The 18,211-nt window shown below is 36.0% G+C and overlaps 1 protein-coding gene across 2 annotated transcripts; it reads left to right on the top strand.

Annotated features, from left to right (window-relative positions):
* The first annotated feature begins 13,039 nt into the window (after window positions 1–13,039).
* Window positions 13,040–16,730, top strand: LOC143621344 (putative serine/threonine-protein kinase PBL22). Of its 2 annotated transcripts, XM_077092794.1 has the most exons (11): window positions 13,040–13,998; window positions 14,095–14,239; window positions 14,432–14,538; window positions 14,644–14,686; window positions 14,752–14,843; window positions 14,933–14,981; window positions 15,072–15,142; window positions 15,262–15,384; window positions 16,010–16,095; window positions 16,429–16,474; window positions 16,567–16,722. In XM_077092794.1, exons 1-11 carry the CDS (start codon window positions 13,300–13,302, stop codon window positions 16,597–16,599), a joined length of 1,494 nt encoding a protein of 497 aa, XP_076948909.1. In that variant the 5' UTR covers window positions 13,040–13,299; the 3' UTR covers window positions 16,600–16,722. The 2 variants fall into 2 exon arrangements, with proteins under 2 accessions (XP_076948909.1, XP_076948910.1); XM_077092795.1 differs by lacking the exon at window positions 16,010–16,095 and having other exon boundaries at window positions 16,567–16,730.
* Window positions 16,731–18,211: the final 1,481 nt, after the last annotated feature.

The raw sequence follows: 18,211 nt of genomic DNA on the forward strand, positions 1-18,211 counted from the left end.
AATGGAAAGAAGAATGACACGCCCTAATTATATTGTGCCGAAGAATGGCATCATTGCAAAGATTGAATACAAAGAAAATACAGGCGATTATATTCTTCGAAACTCAGATGGAATAATTTTGGGAATAATTAGAAGAGGTGAAGACCTGACCTACTTGCACTATGAAGATCTGAGAGATATTAAGGATTTGGACATTCCTGAAAGTCACATTCATTACCAACTCCTTTCTATCTTCAGGAAAAGGGCAGGAACTGTCATTGTGAATCAAAAGCAAGCCTACTACAATGCAAGAAGAAGACGATATTTAGAATAGGATTTGTTTTGTAATGTCCACAGACAGCTTTTGATTATGTAATTATTTGATTTTGTAATGAATATGTACTTTGACTTTAATTTGAATATGTATTTTGACTAAGTGTATGTAACCATAGAGATGTTTTGGGACAGCTGAGGTGTTCCAATCTAGAGGGAGATTGTTGAGTCAAAGATTTGACCTAAGAGAAGTATATGGAAGATTGAAATCTTCTCAACCTCCTTGAAAATCGATAAGTATGGAACCGGGCACACCTGACACATCCGAGCAGGTTTTTACTTAGCCGGGCACGATATTTTGTCCACCGAGCAAGGTTATCTTCTATAATTCTTCTTAAGTGCATATCCGAGCAGGGTTCACCAATTAGTGTATATCCGAGCAAGGTTCACAAGTTAGTATATACCCGGGAAGGGATCACTTTATCTAGAAAGTTTGTTCTTCATAGCCGAGTAAGGTTTACTTCAGAGTAAGCTCCTGGCTAACCAAGCTCATGAAGCCAAGTGATTGGAAGATCGGGCAAGGTATTCATTAATAATACTAGTGGTCCGAGTAAGCTTGATGTGTAATGAAATATCTCAAGTAACATCAGGCAGGGTTCAACTAAAGCATAGTACAGTGCTACCGAGTACACTTTGCTAAATAAGCTATTCCTAGCAAGAAGTTGAAGGGACCATTGAAGAACAAGGTTGCTCGTAAGATTATGTCGGGCAAAGTCTGATATAATCAAGAGGATTGAAGTCTGCTAGGTGAGTATTTTCCCAAGTAAAGCCTACCCGGAAACTGTTCCTGGGCACACTTCTATGTTACCAAGTCTAAAGGAAGGCAGAGCACACAGTCTACTCGGAAAAGATAATACTGATACAAGGCCTACCCGGATGAATTGTTTTACACTTAGTATAGTTTTGAATATGTAATTTGAATATGTTTTAATTATTAGGGTTTCTAGAAGGAATGACAGCTGTCTTAGGATGGCAGGCCTATAAATAGAATAATTTAGGGCAGGCCTCCCACAGATTTTATCCTTTACACTTTTCAGATAAGAAAGAATATTTGTGAAAGTGACGGCTGTCCTAGAATCGTACGGATATAAATTTCCCATCAAGAAACCCTAAATCGATTATCGTTTGTATGATTTATATTATATGAATGGAAATCTTTGAGTGAATCTTGTGTGTTAGTTACCTTTGATTAATTGTTCAGCAACTTCACTGTTTGTTATTGATTTCGCCTTTAACAAACGGTTTTCTTTCTAAATATAGCAACCCGTCATTAACTCCCTTGTAAACATATTAATTTGTGTGAGTTATGACTTGATTTGTTTACGATATACCAACAATCGGGGACCTGACATATTATAAATGAAGAGATGAGAAGAAAGTCACAAGGTTCCTCTTCACATTCAAATGCCTTGGTTACCGAAAGTAGGGGAGAACCATAGCAGTGGTCCGGGTAATAGAGCAAAGCACCATAGTAAGTCTAGAGGGAAGTTTGAAAACTTTGAGTGTCATCATTGTGGTTGAAAAGGGCACACAATAAAATATTGCAGACAATTGAAAAAGGAGAACAAGAAGGCTAATTACAACAATAAAAAGAACAACCATAAGAAATATGATGGTGATGAAGATACTTCTGAAGCTAACACTGCCACCGAAGAGTTTCATATTTGTTGTGATTATGATAGGGTGAACATTGCACGTGATGATTCGAGTTGGGTTGTTGACAGTGGTGCTACTTATCACGTAACATCACAAAGGGATTTTTATTCGTTTTTTACTCCTGGTGATTTTGGGAATGTCAAGATGGGTAATAATGGGCTATCAAAGATCGTTGGTGTTGGGGATGTTTTCTTGAAGTTTGATACTGGGAGGAATTTGGTTTTACACAATGTAAAACATGTTCTGGATATTAGACTTAATCTTATCTCCGCAGGCACATTAGATGATGATGGTTTCCACGGTACCTTTGGTGGTGGAATTGAAAACTAACTCGTGGTTCATTGATTGTGGCAAGAGGTGAAAGAACTTCAAAGTTATACATGGCACATCCTAAGATTTCTAGAGACTCAGTTAATTCATTGATGAATTCTGACGTGACTGATATGTGTCATAAAAGACTCTCACATGAGTGAAAAGCGTATGTCTATTTTATTGAAGAAAGATGCCTTGTCCAGTGTGAAAGATGTTCATTTGAAAAAGTGTTCCCGTTGTATGAATGGTAAGCATACGAGAGTTTCTTTTCATAGTCATCCACCTCATAGACAAGAAAGTATACTTGACTTGGTGCATTTAGACGTATGTTCAATGAAGACTAGAACACTTGGGGGTTGCTTATATTTTGTCACATTTATAGACGATCATTCGAGGAAGGTATGGGTTTATACTTTAAAGTCTAAATATCAAGTATTTGATGTGTTTAAGCAGTTTCATGCCCTATTTGGGAGACATAATGGGAAGAAGCTCAAGTGTATTCGTACAGACAACGGAGGTGAATATATTGGTCCTTTCAATGCTTATTGTAGAGAGAAAGGTATTCGACACCAAAGGCCACCTCCTAAGACACCACACTTGAATGGTTTAGCAGAACGGATGAACAGAACATTGGTTGAAAGGTTTAAGTGTTTGCTCTCACATGCAGGGTTGCCTAATTCTTTTTGGGGAGAAGCTTTAAATACAGCGGTACATGTTATTAATCTTACTCCTTGTATTCCTTTGCATAATGATGTTCCAGACAGGGTTTGGAGTGGCAAAGATGTTTCGTATCGTCATTTGCGGGTCTTTGGATGCAAAGCATGTGTGCATATTCCCAAGGATGAAAGATCAAAGCTTGATGTGAAGTCCAGACAGTGTATATTCCTTGGTTATGGGCAAGATGATTTTGGATACAAACTATATGGTCCGGTTTTAAAGAAGCTTCTAAGAAGTCGTGATGTTGTGTTTGTGGAAGATGATAGTTTGAAAGTTATTAAGAAGACACAGGTAGTTCCTCAATACACTGATGATCTCATTGATTTGGATCATATTCCTACTCAGCGTTCTGAGCCACATCACGAAGATGGTATTCAAAATGATGAAGAACATGGTACCGATAATGATGATAATCAGGAGCCGGTAGAGTTGGATGAGGATATTCATCCCGAGTTACCAGTAGATATGCCTGATTTGTCCCACTCGGGCGATCTACAAGATATCGTCAACCTTCTACTCGTTATTTGACTGGTGAGCACCTCTTACTCACTGGTGGGGGAGAGCCCGAGTATTATTAATAGGACATGGAACATAAGCATAAAAGAGAGTGGGTTGAAGCCATGCAAGATGAGATGAATTCCTTGTATGAGAACAATACCTTTGAGTTGGTGAAATTACCTAAAGGCAAAAGAGCTTTGAAGAACAAGTGGTACTACAAATTGAAGACCGAAGAGCATACCTCACGGCCTAGGTACAAGGCAAGATTGGTGGTCAAAGGGTTCAGTCAAAGAGAGGGTATTGATTTAAATGAGATTTATTCTCCAGTTGTGAAGATGAGTTCCATCAGGGTGATCCTTGGTTTAGCTGCTAGTCTTGATCTTAAGGTTGGGCAAATGGATGTCAACACAGCATTCCTTCATGGTGATCTAGATAAAGAAATATATATGGAGCAACCTGAAGGTATTCTGGTTAAAGGTAAAGAAGATTATGTTTGTAAACTTCATAAAAGTCTTTATGGGTTGAAGCAAGCACCGAGGCAGTGGTACAAGAAATTTGAGTCAGTTATGGGGAAGCAAGGCTACCGAAAGACTGCGTCTGATCACTGTGTTTTCTTTAAAAGGTTTGGTGATGATAATTTCATCATTTTATTGCTTTATGTTGATGATATGTTGATTGTTAGCAAGAATGCAGAAAGAATTGTCCATCTGAAGAAAGAATTAAGCAAGTCGTTTTCTATGAAAGACTTGGGGCCAGCTAAGAATATTCTTGGCATTCGGATTACTAGAGATAGAGCTTCAAAGAAGTTGCACATGTCACAAGAGCAATACATTAAGAAGGTGCTTAGCAAATTCAATATGTCTAAAGTTATTGTGGTTAGTACATCTCTTACTCCCAACTTTAAGTTAACCGGAAAATATTGCCCTACTTTTGAGAAAGAGATTAAAGAAATGGATGGTGTTCCATATGCATCAGTGGTTGGAAGATTGATGTATGCAATGGTATGTACACGGCCTGATATTGCCCATGCAATATGTGTTGTTAGTCGGTTCTTGTCAAATTCCAGGTAAGAAGCATTGGGAAGCAGTTAAGTGGATCCTTAGATATCTACGTGGTACTTTCAAATTGGGTATAACGTTTGGATTTGAGGTATAACGTTTGGAAATGGGGAGTCGATGCTTGTTAGTTACACAGATTCTGATATGGTAAGAAATATAGACAACATGAAATCCACTTCTGGATATTTGATGTTATTTGCAGGGGGAGCCGCGTCATGGCAGTCAAGACTGCAAAAGTGTGTTGTTTTGTCTACTACCAAGGCAGAGTATATGGCAGCAACAGAAGCATGCAAAAAATTATTGTGGTTGAAAAGATTTATGCAAGAGCTTGGCTTTATGCAACAGCGCTACATGGTTCTTTGTCATAATCAAAGTGATATTCACCTTGCTAAGAACTCTATGTATCATAAGAGAACAAAATATATTGATGTGAGGTATCATTAGATTAGAGATGCTATTGAAGACAAGTTGTTTGAACTTTATAAAGTTCACACCGATGAAAATTGTTCTGATATGTTAACCAAAGCTTTGGCAAGGAAGAAGTTGAAGATATGTTGCTCACTCGCCGGGGTGGTGAGTTCTTTCTCATAGACAAAAATAGGGAGGTTTGTTGGGGTATTTTTTGCCCGTGAGAAAGCCCAACAAATTTTTTATCCAATATGGGTTATTACTATTATTATTTATTATTAGTAATAAATGGAAAAGAAAAAAAAAGTATTTTTTTGTTCACAGAGGAACTCAAGTAAGGGAGAGTTGTTTGTTGGGTTTAGGCCCACATGGTCTTTTTTCTTGGTGTGCACACAATCCACAGCCGACATGCATAATATATATATACTAAAAGATTTGTGAGAACCCATGTGTGTGTGATCTGTTGAAACAAAAGAAAGAAAACTTAAAACAATTTGTGGTGTATTCTTGTGTATTCCTTTGTTCGAAAACAGAGACGAAGACGAAGAAGTTTGGTGATCTTTCTTTTGGTGTTTTGTGAAGAGATAAGAGACGTTTTAGAGGCTGGGTATTTTCTCCTTGGTGGTACCTCTTACTCTTTGTTTTATATCATATACTTGATGTTAGTTTGTTCCAAGTATATGATGATTTGTGTATGCCTCTAGTTTTATCTAGAGAAGAACTTGTATTGCTATTATTGGTGATAGTGAATTTGAAGCGGCTCTAGTAGTCCCGTGGTTTTTACTCTCGCCTTGAGAGGTTTTCCACGCTAAAATTATCGTGTCCTATTTACCTTTAAATTACCTTATTAGTTTGCATCCTCATTGGTTCATTCGGGCCAGGAAAAGTTTAGCCAAACAAAGATTAATTCGGCAATTTTTGTTTACCATCCATGGCTAGGTGGTCGTTTTTCCCAACAGTAGTCACTCTTGAGAGATCTATGGACGGATATGGAGAGTTTGATTCGATTAACAATCAATAATAGGACGAACAATTGCAATCGAAACACAATAGATAAATGTAGTAATATGATTCCATTAACCGAATGTTCACATGAAAAACACTCATACATACATACATACACACACACATACATACATACATGCATGCATACATACATAATCAGAAACGCTCGGCAACCCGGGGAGAGCTTTTCCCTTGGGGCGAACTCTCTAATAAAAACACATAAAAATGAAACACATGACCTAAAATTATCTATTTATAGTGGTCTTGTGCCTTGATCTTCACTATATCCGCCTCTTGGATAAGACCAGTGAAATAAAATAAAACCCATTAATTCACCCGAAATATCTTCAATTACTTGTTATTTAATAATTTAGTGTTGTGATCTTCTCAGAAACACCAAACAATTTAAACAACAAACAAATTTTTGACTACTGTTATTTCATATAAACCACAAAAGAAAGGAGCAAGCCCCAAACTCACTTTTGGCACTTTAACAAACAGGTTGTGTGCATAGTCTTATTCCTGTAAGAATATTTGCTAACTTATATACTTTTAGTTCACCACATCCATGAACACATCACACCACCCTTCTACACCACATTCTACACAAGAATGTATTTCTTTTAAATATAGTAGCGGTACCGATGACTATGCGCATATATGCCCCGAGTTAAGAAACTTAATTATTAGCATGTGTTTACTTTAAACAAGATACACTTTAAAAAATATTCAAACTTGATAAACATTTATAGCATGTATCCACCCCAAAAAGAAATAATTTAAAAGAGCGATTTATCATGAAGACTCACCTTGGTTGATAGTTGTTTTCCTTTGGACCTCTAACTTGAAATTCGCCTATAACCTAGAGAGAGGGAGAGGGAAAGTTAACAGAGTTTTGAAAAATAAATGGTTTATCGAAGATATCTCAAATTCTATCCGTTCAAGAAAACTTGTAAAGTAGGTGTTAGCAAGATTACTGGTAGCAGGAAAAACTTTGGGCATAGTGTGTTGGTTTCGGGCAAGCCTAACAATGACAAATAATTTATTCCCAAACTATATATGACTTTTTCGAAAATAAACCATCATTTGCAAGAAACATGCAAAGAAAACGATTTAGCTACACATCTAAGGTTGTATGTCGAGGACAATAAGTGAGACTTTTAGTGAGCTTGAGGCACTTGTCTTGAGCTGACTTTTAGCACCTCAAATATTTCACACAAGTACAAAAATATCACTTGTAAAACTATTCTAGAGAAGCAATACTTTGTGAATGGAATCGAATAGAATTAGTGTGAGCTAACTAACAGGTCATATAGCTATGGAGCATTGGTAACAGTAGTGCGATTGAAGGGAGTGCCAACAGTTGCTTTGAGATAGTAGAGTTATACATAAAGTATTGTCTAGAGTTGGGATCCATAAGAAATGAGAAGATGTGATGTTTTTGGTGTTAGATCTGTTGAAGAATTTGTTAATATGTCACTTTGATTTCCTAAAGTTTTGAAAATATACCTGGTGAGGCTATGAAAAACTTTGGGTATCAGAGCCTATGAAAAACAACCAAATAACTCTTGTTTATTTTCAGGCTTGCCCGAAACCAACACACTATGCCCAAAGTTTTTTCTGCTACAAGTAGTCTTGCTAACACCTACTTTACAAGTTTTCTTGAACGAATAGAAGGTGAGATATCTTCGATAAACCATTTATTTTCAAAACTCATGGAAGATAAAATTATGTTATCAATAACTCACCAACTAAGAGAAAATATAACTCTACTTAGGCTCTTGTTTAGTAAAAATAAAAACTAAGGCTCTGATACTAACCTGTCACACCCCGTCCAGACGGGGGCTAAATACGTGACCGATTGATATCAACCAAACAACGGAAACGATAATTTATTTATCTTACAAACATTTTTTGATACATGACAGTTTTTAAAAGGAAACTTTTTAATACAAGCATAAGATTTTAATCAACATTGTTACTCCATGCAACATTTATTTATACACAATATTCCTTCAGTTAGTTTCTTATTTCCTCATGATTTCTAATTCCCTGAAGTACATGCCCAAAAAAAAGATTTGTGTCAACATAAAGTTGGTGAGTTCATGAGAGTAGAAAATAATAATCAGTTTAAGTGTGTCATCTTATAAAGTACAAACAAAACATGCCGATAAATCAATTCTTATTCCCGCAAGAATATTTGCTAAGATATATACTTTTAGTTCACAACATCCATGAACATACACCTCCTTCTACACCGCATTCCACGCAAGAATGCCATTTAAATATGGTAACGGTACCATGACTATATGTATATATGCCCCGAGTTAAGAAACTTAATGATTAACGCGCGTTTACTTTAAACAAGATACACTTTAAAAATATTCAAATTTGATAAACATGTATAGCATGTATCCACCCTTAAAAGAAATAATTTAAAAGGGGGATTTATCATGAAAACTCATTGAAGAGCCTACCTAGGAATTGGGCTCTCAGAACTTGGTTATGACCCACTAAACAACTAATATGCCACCATCCCAATAGTTGGGCCCAAGCCCAGAAGGAAGAAGGCATAATAGGACAGAGGTCCAAGTCAACAAGAAGGAAAGGTCACTATTGTCCTGACAAAAGAAATGACCTAGACATGCACGCTTCAGAGAAGAAGGGCAAGGTCCAACGGATAATAGAACGTACCCTGCAACTCTGACGAGGAAAGGAAGGAACCGCTAGACAAAAGCTAAATGAAGAGCCCAAGGGATAAAGAGAGCCCTCTTGGACCATATATATGGAATGATATGTATTGTAATAGGACAGACTAATCTCACTAGGGGGAACCAACCCTTATAACTCTTGTAACATACAAATTCATCATAATAATAATCATCCTTATCATCTCACAAATCCCCATTCTTATCTAGAACCATCACTAGATCCTTGCTTAATCACTCACAGATCAACTAGGGTTCCAACATTGGCGCCATCCGTGGGACCTTCTTGATTGAAGGTCTCACCAAAATCTTGGAAGAATGGATGATCAAAGCCTGGGAGGAATACCACTATTGTTTCCTTCCGGCTCTGACGACGACCACCATCAAATACACTACCGCCGCCGTTGTCTCGCCGACAAAAGGTTCTTGTTGTATGTCCACTGTTTCGATAAACAAGTCTCAACCCAATTCAGATTCTTCGGTGTTTTTCCATTGCCGGAATCTTTCTCCGACTTTTCAAAATATTCCGTGAAGTGAAAAAATCTTGAAATATTCTCCGTCGAGTCTTAAAAAAAGCAAGAATCTTGAAATACTCTCCGGAGAGCATGCATCGAAGAGCAAAAGCGAGAATAAAATGGCAAACGGCTACACGATATTTAGATCTACAAACGTCTGATTAGCAAAATCAGGGAGCAAGCTCAACTTTGAGCCCCTTCTTCTCATATTTGGGTCCTTTCAGCTCTTTTTTGGAGCCCCCATCCACTCACGTTCAAGTGGAAAGTCTTCTCGTGAGACTCCATCCAAAGAGACGACCAAATCTTGCCAGTATCTTTGAAAGCTTTTTTTTTACGGTGACGCCGGAGACACGTGTTCAGGTAAATATGGAATTTGATACAAAAAGTCGTGAACTATGTGTTAAAATGGTGAGTCAAATGGCCACTCACACATTTAGATAACCATGACCTTTTTGTTGGCAAAAATATTGTTTTGTAAAAAGGATAAAACAAAGTAAAGATAATTAAGAGTAAGGATATTTAAATATAAACTTTAAACAGAGGGTATTGCATGGTCTACATAAAAACAATTGTTAATTTATGGTTAGTAGAAAGCTATGTTATTTGTTTAATAGTAAAAACAAGAAAATGACTGATGAATACACAACATTAGCATAAAGCAATTGAAAGGTTGGTAAATCAATTGAAAGGTAGGTCAACCATCATTATATATGATGATATATTTACATCACATATTGTACTTTGTACTATTATTAACTCTGGTTTGGTTTAAAAACAAGGAAAATAAGGGACAAAATAGATGTACTTTCTAAAGTTGAAAGCATTGTCACTTCTTTCAAATGCACCTAAGTCAAAGAGGTAGGTGACTAAATTTCTTTTATATTCCCAATATTCATAAGAAATGAGAATGGAAAATATACCTTATGTTTAGGAAGGAAATGCCCCCCCCCCCCCCCACCTTCCGTAGGCTCATGTGTTTAGAAACTATTACATGTTCGAAAATGTCCTTTATTATAAAGGGGAAAAGTCCATCGTAAGAGACTATTTTTTGAGAGGTCCTTCCTCAAGGTGCTTCCTCTAAGAGAAACATAAATATAAACTACTACCAGACCATGGTACAGCATACTTAGAAACAATGTTTGAATTAACAATCTTTATTAAAATCGTAAAAAGTTTTGCATATCATACAACCTATAGTGCATACTTAGACCTCCCGCGGGGGAGACAATTCTTGAGTTTGTTGTGCAGGAAATCTTGAGATGTTGAAGAACAACTAGGTGCATATTCGAAACTGTTATTCGAGAAGGAAGAATTTCTCCTAGGGTAATGCGGGTCCCCCCTAAAGAGGGGAACAATTCCCACCCAAGTGACTGGAATTTGAAAAACCCTCCGATTCATTTGTAAAATAACTCCCCAAAAGCATGTTTGTTTTTAAAACTCTTGTTTTACATCTATTGTCTTCTTCTTCTTGAAATAATTGTGAGGTTGCTTTTGTGAAGAAAAGAACTTTGGCCCAGCTTTCAAAATATTCTATTTACCCTTATTAAATTCGCAAGTCTACAAAAGACATTTTATGGTTTTGATATATTGAATCTCTGAATATTTTAAAGAGGTTTTTTCTTATTTATGTAAATTATTCTTTTCAAAATATCCGTGCACATAAGTAAAGTATCAAACTTTTGTTAACTATAAATTTAATCTACTTTAGCTGGCATTTTTGTTTAATATATGGTTTCTTATTCGTGCACAAAATATTATTTTGTGAACTTCAAATATGCACTGAGCCATTATTATTATTATATCTAATATTTTCACATAGTATGAGTGTATATTATTTTTGAATATTATATATTTTTGTTAAATGTAATATACCTACACCACAAATTAGTCCAGTTTCAAGTAAATCGATAATAATATGCATACTAGAATCTAAAATACATGAGCAATATTGATTGTAGGCGAGTCGCGAGTTAGAGATCCAAAGGAAAACAATTACCTGCCAAGAAGGTGAGTTTTCATGATAAATCCCCCATTTAATTTTCTTTTTTTTGTGGATACATGCTATAAATGTTTATCAAGTTTGAATATTTTTAAAGTGTATCTTGTTTAAAGTAAACGAATGCTAATCATTAAGTTTCTTAACTCGGGGCATATATACGTATAGTCATGGTACCGTTACTATATTTAAATGGCATTCTTGAGTGGAATGCAGTGAAGGAGGTGTATGTTCATGGATGTTGTGAACTAAAAGTATATATGTTAGCAAATATTCTTGAGGGAATAAGAATTGATTTATTGGCATGTTTTGTTTGTAGTTTATAAGATGATACACTTAAATTGATTATTGTTTTCTACTGTCATGAACTCACCAACTTTACGTTGACACAAATATTTTTGAGCGTGTATTTCAGGATAAGAGTAGTAAGTGTCGTAGAAGGCATCATGTGGCTATTTGGCAAAATCAATATTTAGCAAAAGGAACTCTGATAAACATAGTCTCGTTCTAGTTTGTTGTATAAAGACTTGGACTTCCGTTGTGATTATAAATAAAGAGGCTTTGTTTTATGTAAATCCAACAATTTGTTGAGCCCCGGTTTTAGGGTGTCACAAGTTGGTATAATTTCTTTCCATAACTATTGGTCCCTATTATATCATTTAGTCTTTTGTATAATTTTCATTTATTGTACAATCAATTATACGCTTTTGTATTTACTTAGTCTAGTAATGTTTGGGCTTTGATCCAATGTAAACAAAAGCCCATTTGGGCCCTTCTAATGAAAACAAGGCATGGCATGCTTCCATATTTCCAGGAAAACATGCCATGCATACTCAACTTTTGACAAAAACTACTTTTTACCAACTCCTACTTTCTATTTTCCTTATCTTCTTTCTTTCCCTTTCGGGGTAATAACCGAACACTTCACAAGATCCGAGATCTCGATTGCTACAAGTAGTTTACGCTAGCTTGTAGTTGGGATTGATTCAAGAACGTTGTTAGATCCGCTCTTTAAGGACTTACAATACCCATATATATAATCCCTAAATTCCACCAAATCAAGAAAATTACTTGGTAAAGATGAAAGAATTAACCAATAAGAGGAAAATGGCACATTAATTAATGACAGAACAACCTGTTAAAAGATATCCTTAACAACAAAATGAAAAAGGCACTAACAAGTCCAAAGAGAGATGCGGTTGCGGAGAACATAAAATAAAATAAAATAAAACTTCAAACTGAAAATTGACCAGAAATTGATAAAATTAGTAAATTTCTAATGGAAATCATGTCATTCAATTTATCAAAGATGCAATTCTAAATTCAATTTATGGTTCTTTGTTCCATTCGTTTGTAACGAATTATTCAATTATATGTGAATCAATAAACATAACACACCATATTGCTTATGCGACTCTAACCGAGAAGATAATACAAACTAAAACAAAACTAATCAGCCACAATCCTAATCCTAATCAAGTCTCAAACTAGAAAATAGTTAATTATAACACAACTGAAGACTAAAGTGGCCGAGGAGGGGTTGCTTAGCTACCCGACCAACCAACCAACCGATGGTACCCCGAATTAATCATTCAACACTCAAGTCACCTTTGAAAATAAATAAGGAAATTCAAGTTGAAATTGGCTTGCCCAAGGCCCACCAGGACATTAACTAGTTTTCTTCGTTTCTTTAGTGTCAAGGCATGAAATAACGTGACTGTGTGGTCTGTTGAATTATTGACGACTTCTTCTTTATATTTTTTCTTAAAGGACTATTGAGATTGACGACTTAAGTATTGACTTCTCTTCCCAACGTAGCACTATTTAATCTATTAACTTACGATTGCTTCCGTCTTTGTATTTCTCCTTTGTTATATTAAGTTCTTTGACTGTTTCGATGTCTTTCATGAAAAACTTTGATTACCTTAAAATCCAAATGAAAGATATAGTATCAGCCACCAACAATTTTGATCCTACCAAAGTAATCGGGTGTGGTGGGTTTCGGGAGTGTGTATAAAGGAGAACTCTCTTCCACAAGGGGGCAAATCACCGTCGCTTTTAAGAAGTTAGATTGTAGACTAGGCCAAGGAAACATTGAGTTTTGGAAGGAGGTCATGATGCTTTCCAAATACAAACATGAAAATCTCGTCTCCCTTGTGCACTTTTGCATCGAAGGTGATGATATGATCCTCGTGTATGAGTATGCGTCTCGTGGGAGCCTTGATCGATATCTGATTGATGCCAGTACTCTTTCTTGGATCCAGCGCTTGAAAATATGTGTTGGGGCTGCACGTGGGCTACGAACCTTACATGATCCTAAGGGGACACAACAAAGGGTTCTTCATCGAGACGTCAAAAGCGCAACCATTCTTTTGGATGAGAAATGGACCGCAAAAGTTTCTGACTTCGGACTGTCAAAAGTTGGCCCAGCTAACCAAGTGCACACGTACCTTGTTTCTCATGGTGTTGGCACACCTGGGTATTGTGATCCGTTGTATATGGAGTTGGGCTTCCTGTCAAAAGAGTCTGACGTGTACTCTTTTGGAGTGGTATTGTTTGAAATTTTGTGTGGAAGACTATGCTATGAGTATCATAACCGTGAGTTGACTAAAATTTTAGTGCCTAAATGGAGACGATGCTACGATGAGCAGAGGTTGGACGATATTATTCTATCCGGTCTAAAAGAACAGATATGCCCAGGCTCTTTGAAAGCATTTTCAGCCATTGCCTATCGATGTGTGATGAAAGCTCGTGAAGAGCGGCCAACGATGGCTGAGATTGTGGCAGAACTTGAATTCTCACTCAAACAAGAAGTAATTATATTTTGTTTTGTTTTTTGTAAGCTTCCAATATTACTACCAATTCTTGAATGTTAAAGAAAATGGAGTTGACCTAAAACTAATTTACAGAAGATTTATGAAAACACGCCTGAAAGTAGTCATAGAGAAAGGACTAGCTTTATGCTCAGTGGTCAAGTGGATCGATCACTAGATAGTGCTTACACTGATCAGCCACCACCAGCTAGTGAAGGGGATGATTCTTATAATTTAGGAGGTAACACATAATTACTGAAAGTTATTTCTGTCCCATTAAATTTTGAACTAAAAGAGTAGAAGGTAATACGAGTCAAGTAGGTGTCATTCAATGACAAAATATGGACAAACAAAGTGTTGAAAGGCCACAACTGTTTAGATTTGACGTGTTTTGACTCATTACAAAACTTCCATGGCTTTTTACCTGTTATAGATGGCCCCAGAATAGATAGCTTCCAGATAATAGGGGATGCAAAACCGGGAAGTAAACTTCAAGGTTGTGGATTTCCCGTGCGTGGGACCTCACGATGCACGTTTCAGGTAGAGAAACTAATTCTAGATTCAAAGCTGCTGCTAAACTACAAATTAATCCGTCAAGTTATAATAAAATATTGATGTAACATTTATCTGTTTCTACTATGTCAGTGGGTTCGTCACTTTGAAGATGGCGCTCGGGAGTACATTGAGGGTAAGTGTGTTCAATTGTAGAAAATGTAAATCTATTCTTGATTCAAAATTTTCTGTGTGACACAGGAGCCACGGTCCCAGAATATCTAGTTACAGCTGATGATGTTGATAAACTTATTGCTGTTGAATGCACACCAATGGATGACCGAGGTCAACAGGTACTCTGTAACATCTTTAGTCTTGTAATAAATAGTTAATATACACAGTTTATGTTCCACTTAATGTTAAAATTCTATTTGGTTTTCAGGGGGAAATAGTGCGGCTCTTTGCCAATGAGCAGAACAAAATAACATGTGGTAATTCTGTCTAAATTCGCTAAAAATTTGTTAAATAGCAAAATTTCATGTTTTCTCATATTCTTATTTCTTGAAAATGATATTATGCAGATCCAGAAACGCAACAGGAAATAGACAGTTATATGTCGGCTGGCCGAGCATTGTTTAGTGCTTCGCTGCTGGTACAGTAGCGTTAAACTAATAACATGAACTTGAAACTAAAAACGGTTGTTTAGGATTTTGTGGCCAGTTTATTTGTGGAACAAGTTTTATTTTTTAAGGTTGTTACTTTAATTTGTAGATGGATTCCTCTGAGACCGGGAGGTGGGAACAAACAACGATTTCTTTGAGAAGATCCAAATATCAGATAAAGATCAGTAGCACAAAAGATATTTTCATCCACACTAAATATTCCAGTCTTTCGGTACGTAAAATATCCTTTTGTCTTTATATAGCAGCGTGATAATTTTTGTCCATTTACATATGAATGAATCAATTTGGGGGGTTACTTTTATTCTCTAGAAAGTCAAATGGGTAAATTCTAAAGTTCTTGTTCAAAGGTCCAGCTGCAGGAGGTCAAGAGTCACCCATAAGTAGTTTTAGTGTACCCAACCTCCTAAACTGTTTTATCCGAAAACCAATAATAATGGAATTTTATTGTTTTTGTATAGCTTTTGTAGTCATACTAATCACAGAAGTTTTTGTAAAAAAAATTAACGCTTTTGGACAAAAACTGGTTTCGTCCTACCCAACCCGACTATATCTGATCTTTCAACCGACCTGGTCAATTCACCACCTCTATTGTATAAGTATGTGAGTATGTAGACATGGATTTTGAGCAAAACTTTTGAAGTAAGATTAACTATGTTTAGCATCTACATGTAAAATGGCAAGTTTGCAGTGCCATATATAATGGTTTTGAAAATCATTAGTCATCCCCTCTTATATATTAGTTAACTGCCTTAAGTAGCCTTTTTGGAATGCAAAATCAGTGAATTAACTGTTCTTGTCTTGATAACTGTCATTCCATTAATGTAACGATATCGCAGATCAAAATCCCTTTAGGGCTTGCTACACAGTGTGCGTTGACTCGTCCTGATCGTTCTTCACATGCTTTTAGTTTCCATGATGCTAGGTAATACATTGACTTCACCTTATTGACTTGTTTCAGTTGCTTGTTTCAAAGAAAGAGGCAGACTTTGATTTTTCGGGTCAAACAACTACTTTTCAATATCTAAGTTTTTTACTGTATCAATTTTCGTTTAAAGTTGGATACCTACGTGACTTTTCTATAACATGCTACAAGTATTTACAGTAACTTTACAATGAATAAGTAGTAGGAGCTATTTGAAAGCAGCTTTTTGACCTAAATAGTCAAATAGTACCTCTTTATACTTGTATAAATGATCTTACTTTATTCAACAACAAATGCCAGTAATTATGATTCTTTTATTACTCTTTTTTGCAGAATGCGCGACACATTCGTGCTCACCATGAGAATGTTCCAAAACAAGGTACAGCGTTTGGCATTTTCTTAATAATTTTATACGACTTTCGAAAGGGTAAGTTATTAATGGGCGGCCATCTTTTTTTTTTCCTGGATTAGGCATTGGATGAAAGAACGAAGACAAAAGCATGAAACTTTGTATACTTCAAAATAGATAGAAGTGTTATACATTTAAACTGTGTGTGCAGGCACGTCTCCTGAGAATCCTTAAAAAATTGAGGACCCGGGACAAATAAAGAATGGGTCTTTAAAATATAAACTCAATAACTCTCATATATAAAGTAAATTATACGAAGTACTAGTTGATGTGGGAGTGTTTAGTTGTTTAGTACTAGTTGAGCCATATTAAAGTTACTGAAGTCAACTTTTTTTGGGCCTTAAAAACCAATGGGCCTTGGGCCGTCACCCTCTATGCCCACCCCTCTGGGTCGGGCCTGTCTGTGTGCATTAAGTAAAGAACAGTAGAACGACCTTACCAGGTTATATGTTCTTTAGATCGGAATCCATGGATGTGAGAAAAACAGGGTAGTTTTATTTATGTCGTGTTTTTCCTACACGATATGTACATATGCAAAAGGTCAACCCACTACACAACTCTTCTGGTACAAGATTTTATGACCCATGCCTTTATGTTATACAGGAAATATAAAAAGTATATGAATGCAGACTACTACTCTTTTCTATAGAGAGATTGCTTGTAGACGATGTTGATAATAAAAGATGAAAACGGGTAATTTTTCAGAAAAAAATGGGTAAATTTATACTACGTATATAATTTTTGGATGAAAATAAGCAAATTACGCTACTGAGCAAAAGGGGGAGGGGGACCCTTGGACCATGCTTAAGCTTCGCCTTCGCTTGTAACATTAATATCATGTTATACCTTGTTTAAGCTTTCGGTTCTTTAGATACCACACTAGACCAAAACAAAATAGATGGCAGCAGCAACACGTGCCCAAATCAAGACTTTAGTATCATTTCCAGTATAATTATGTATTGTGTCAGATCTGGAGGCCGTATCGGCAACTATTCAAGCTTAATGCACACATGAATTAAGAACATAACAATTAACCAAGTTGGGTTCGGGCTTAGCTCATCTAGCTTAACGAGCTGAAATGTTGAGCTTTAGCTCGGCTCGTAAAAAGCTCAACCTCGACTCATTTATATTTGAAAAAATATTTCTTTTACACATATTGATGCGTATAAACAAAATATTATGGTAAATTGGAAATTAATAATCGCATCTTGCGTATTAGCCGATAATAATTTCACCTTTAAAAATTCCTACAAACGGTCCAATCTTTCGACTATTTTTCTCTCAGTGAACATCCGTTAAAAACACTTCACGTCGTTAAGTGTATTTTCGAATTCCAAGCCAATGTTTTAAAACTTATCTCGAAACGGTGATTCAAATGACTTGATTTTTGTTAATTCGAAAAATTGTTTCTTTTATTATTTGTTTATACACATGGTATAATGTTAATAAACCACAAAATTTATTATTATTATCATTATTATTATTATAAATAATAATTTAGAACTTTAATGCTGCAAAGTTCCTCATTGGGCTACTTTGCAGCACCTTATTGGTGGTATTTAAAACTTTTTTCATTATATAGAAACATAGATATTACATCAACATAGCAGGTAGACGGGCAACAAGCTGCGCCGCCACCCCTTTCTGAATTGCAAACCCTAACCTGCTAAAGACATACCCCTGCCCCTTTTGAGTCGATACATTGCT

Source organism: Bidens hawaiensis, unplaced genomic scaffold, assembly GCF_021521415.1.
Source record: "Bidens hawaiensis isolate Kalapana, Puna unplaced genomic scaffold, B.hawaiensis_p1.1 tig00002839_1, whole genome shotgun sequence".
NCBI classification, from domain to species: Eukaryota; Viridiplantae; Streptophyta; class Magnoliopsida; order Asterales; family Asteraceae; genus Bidens; species Bidens hawaiensis.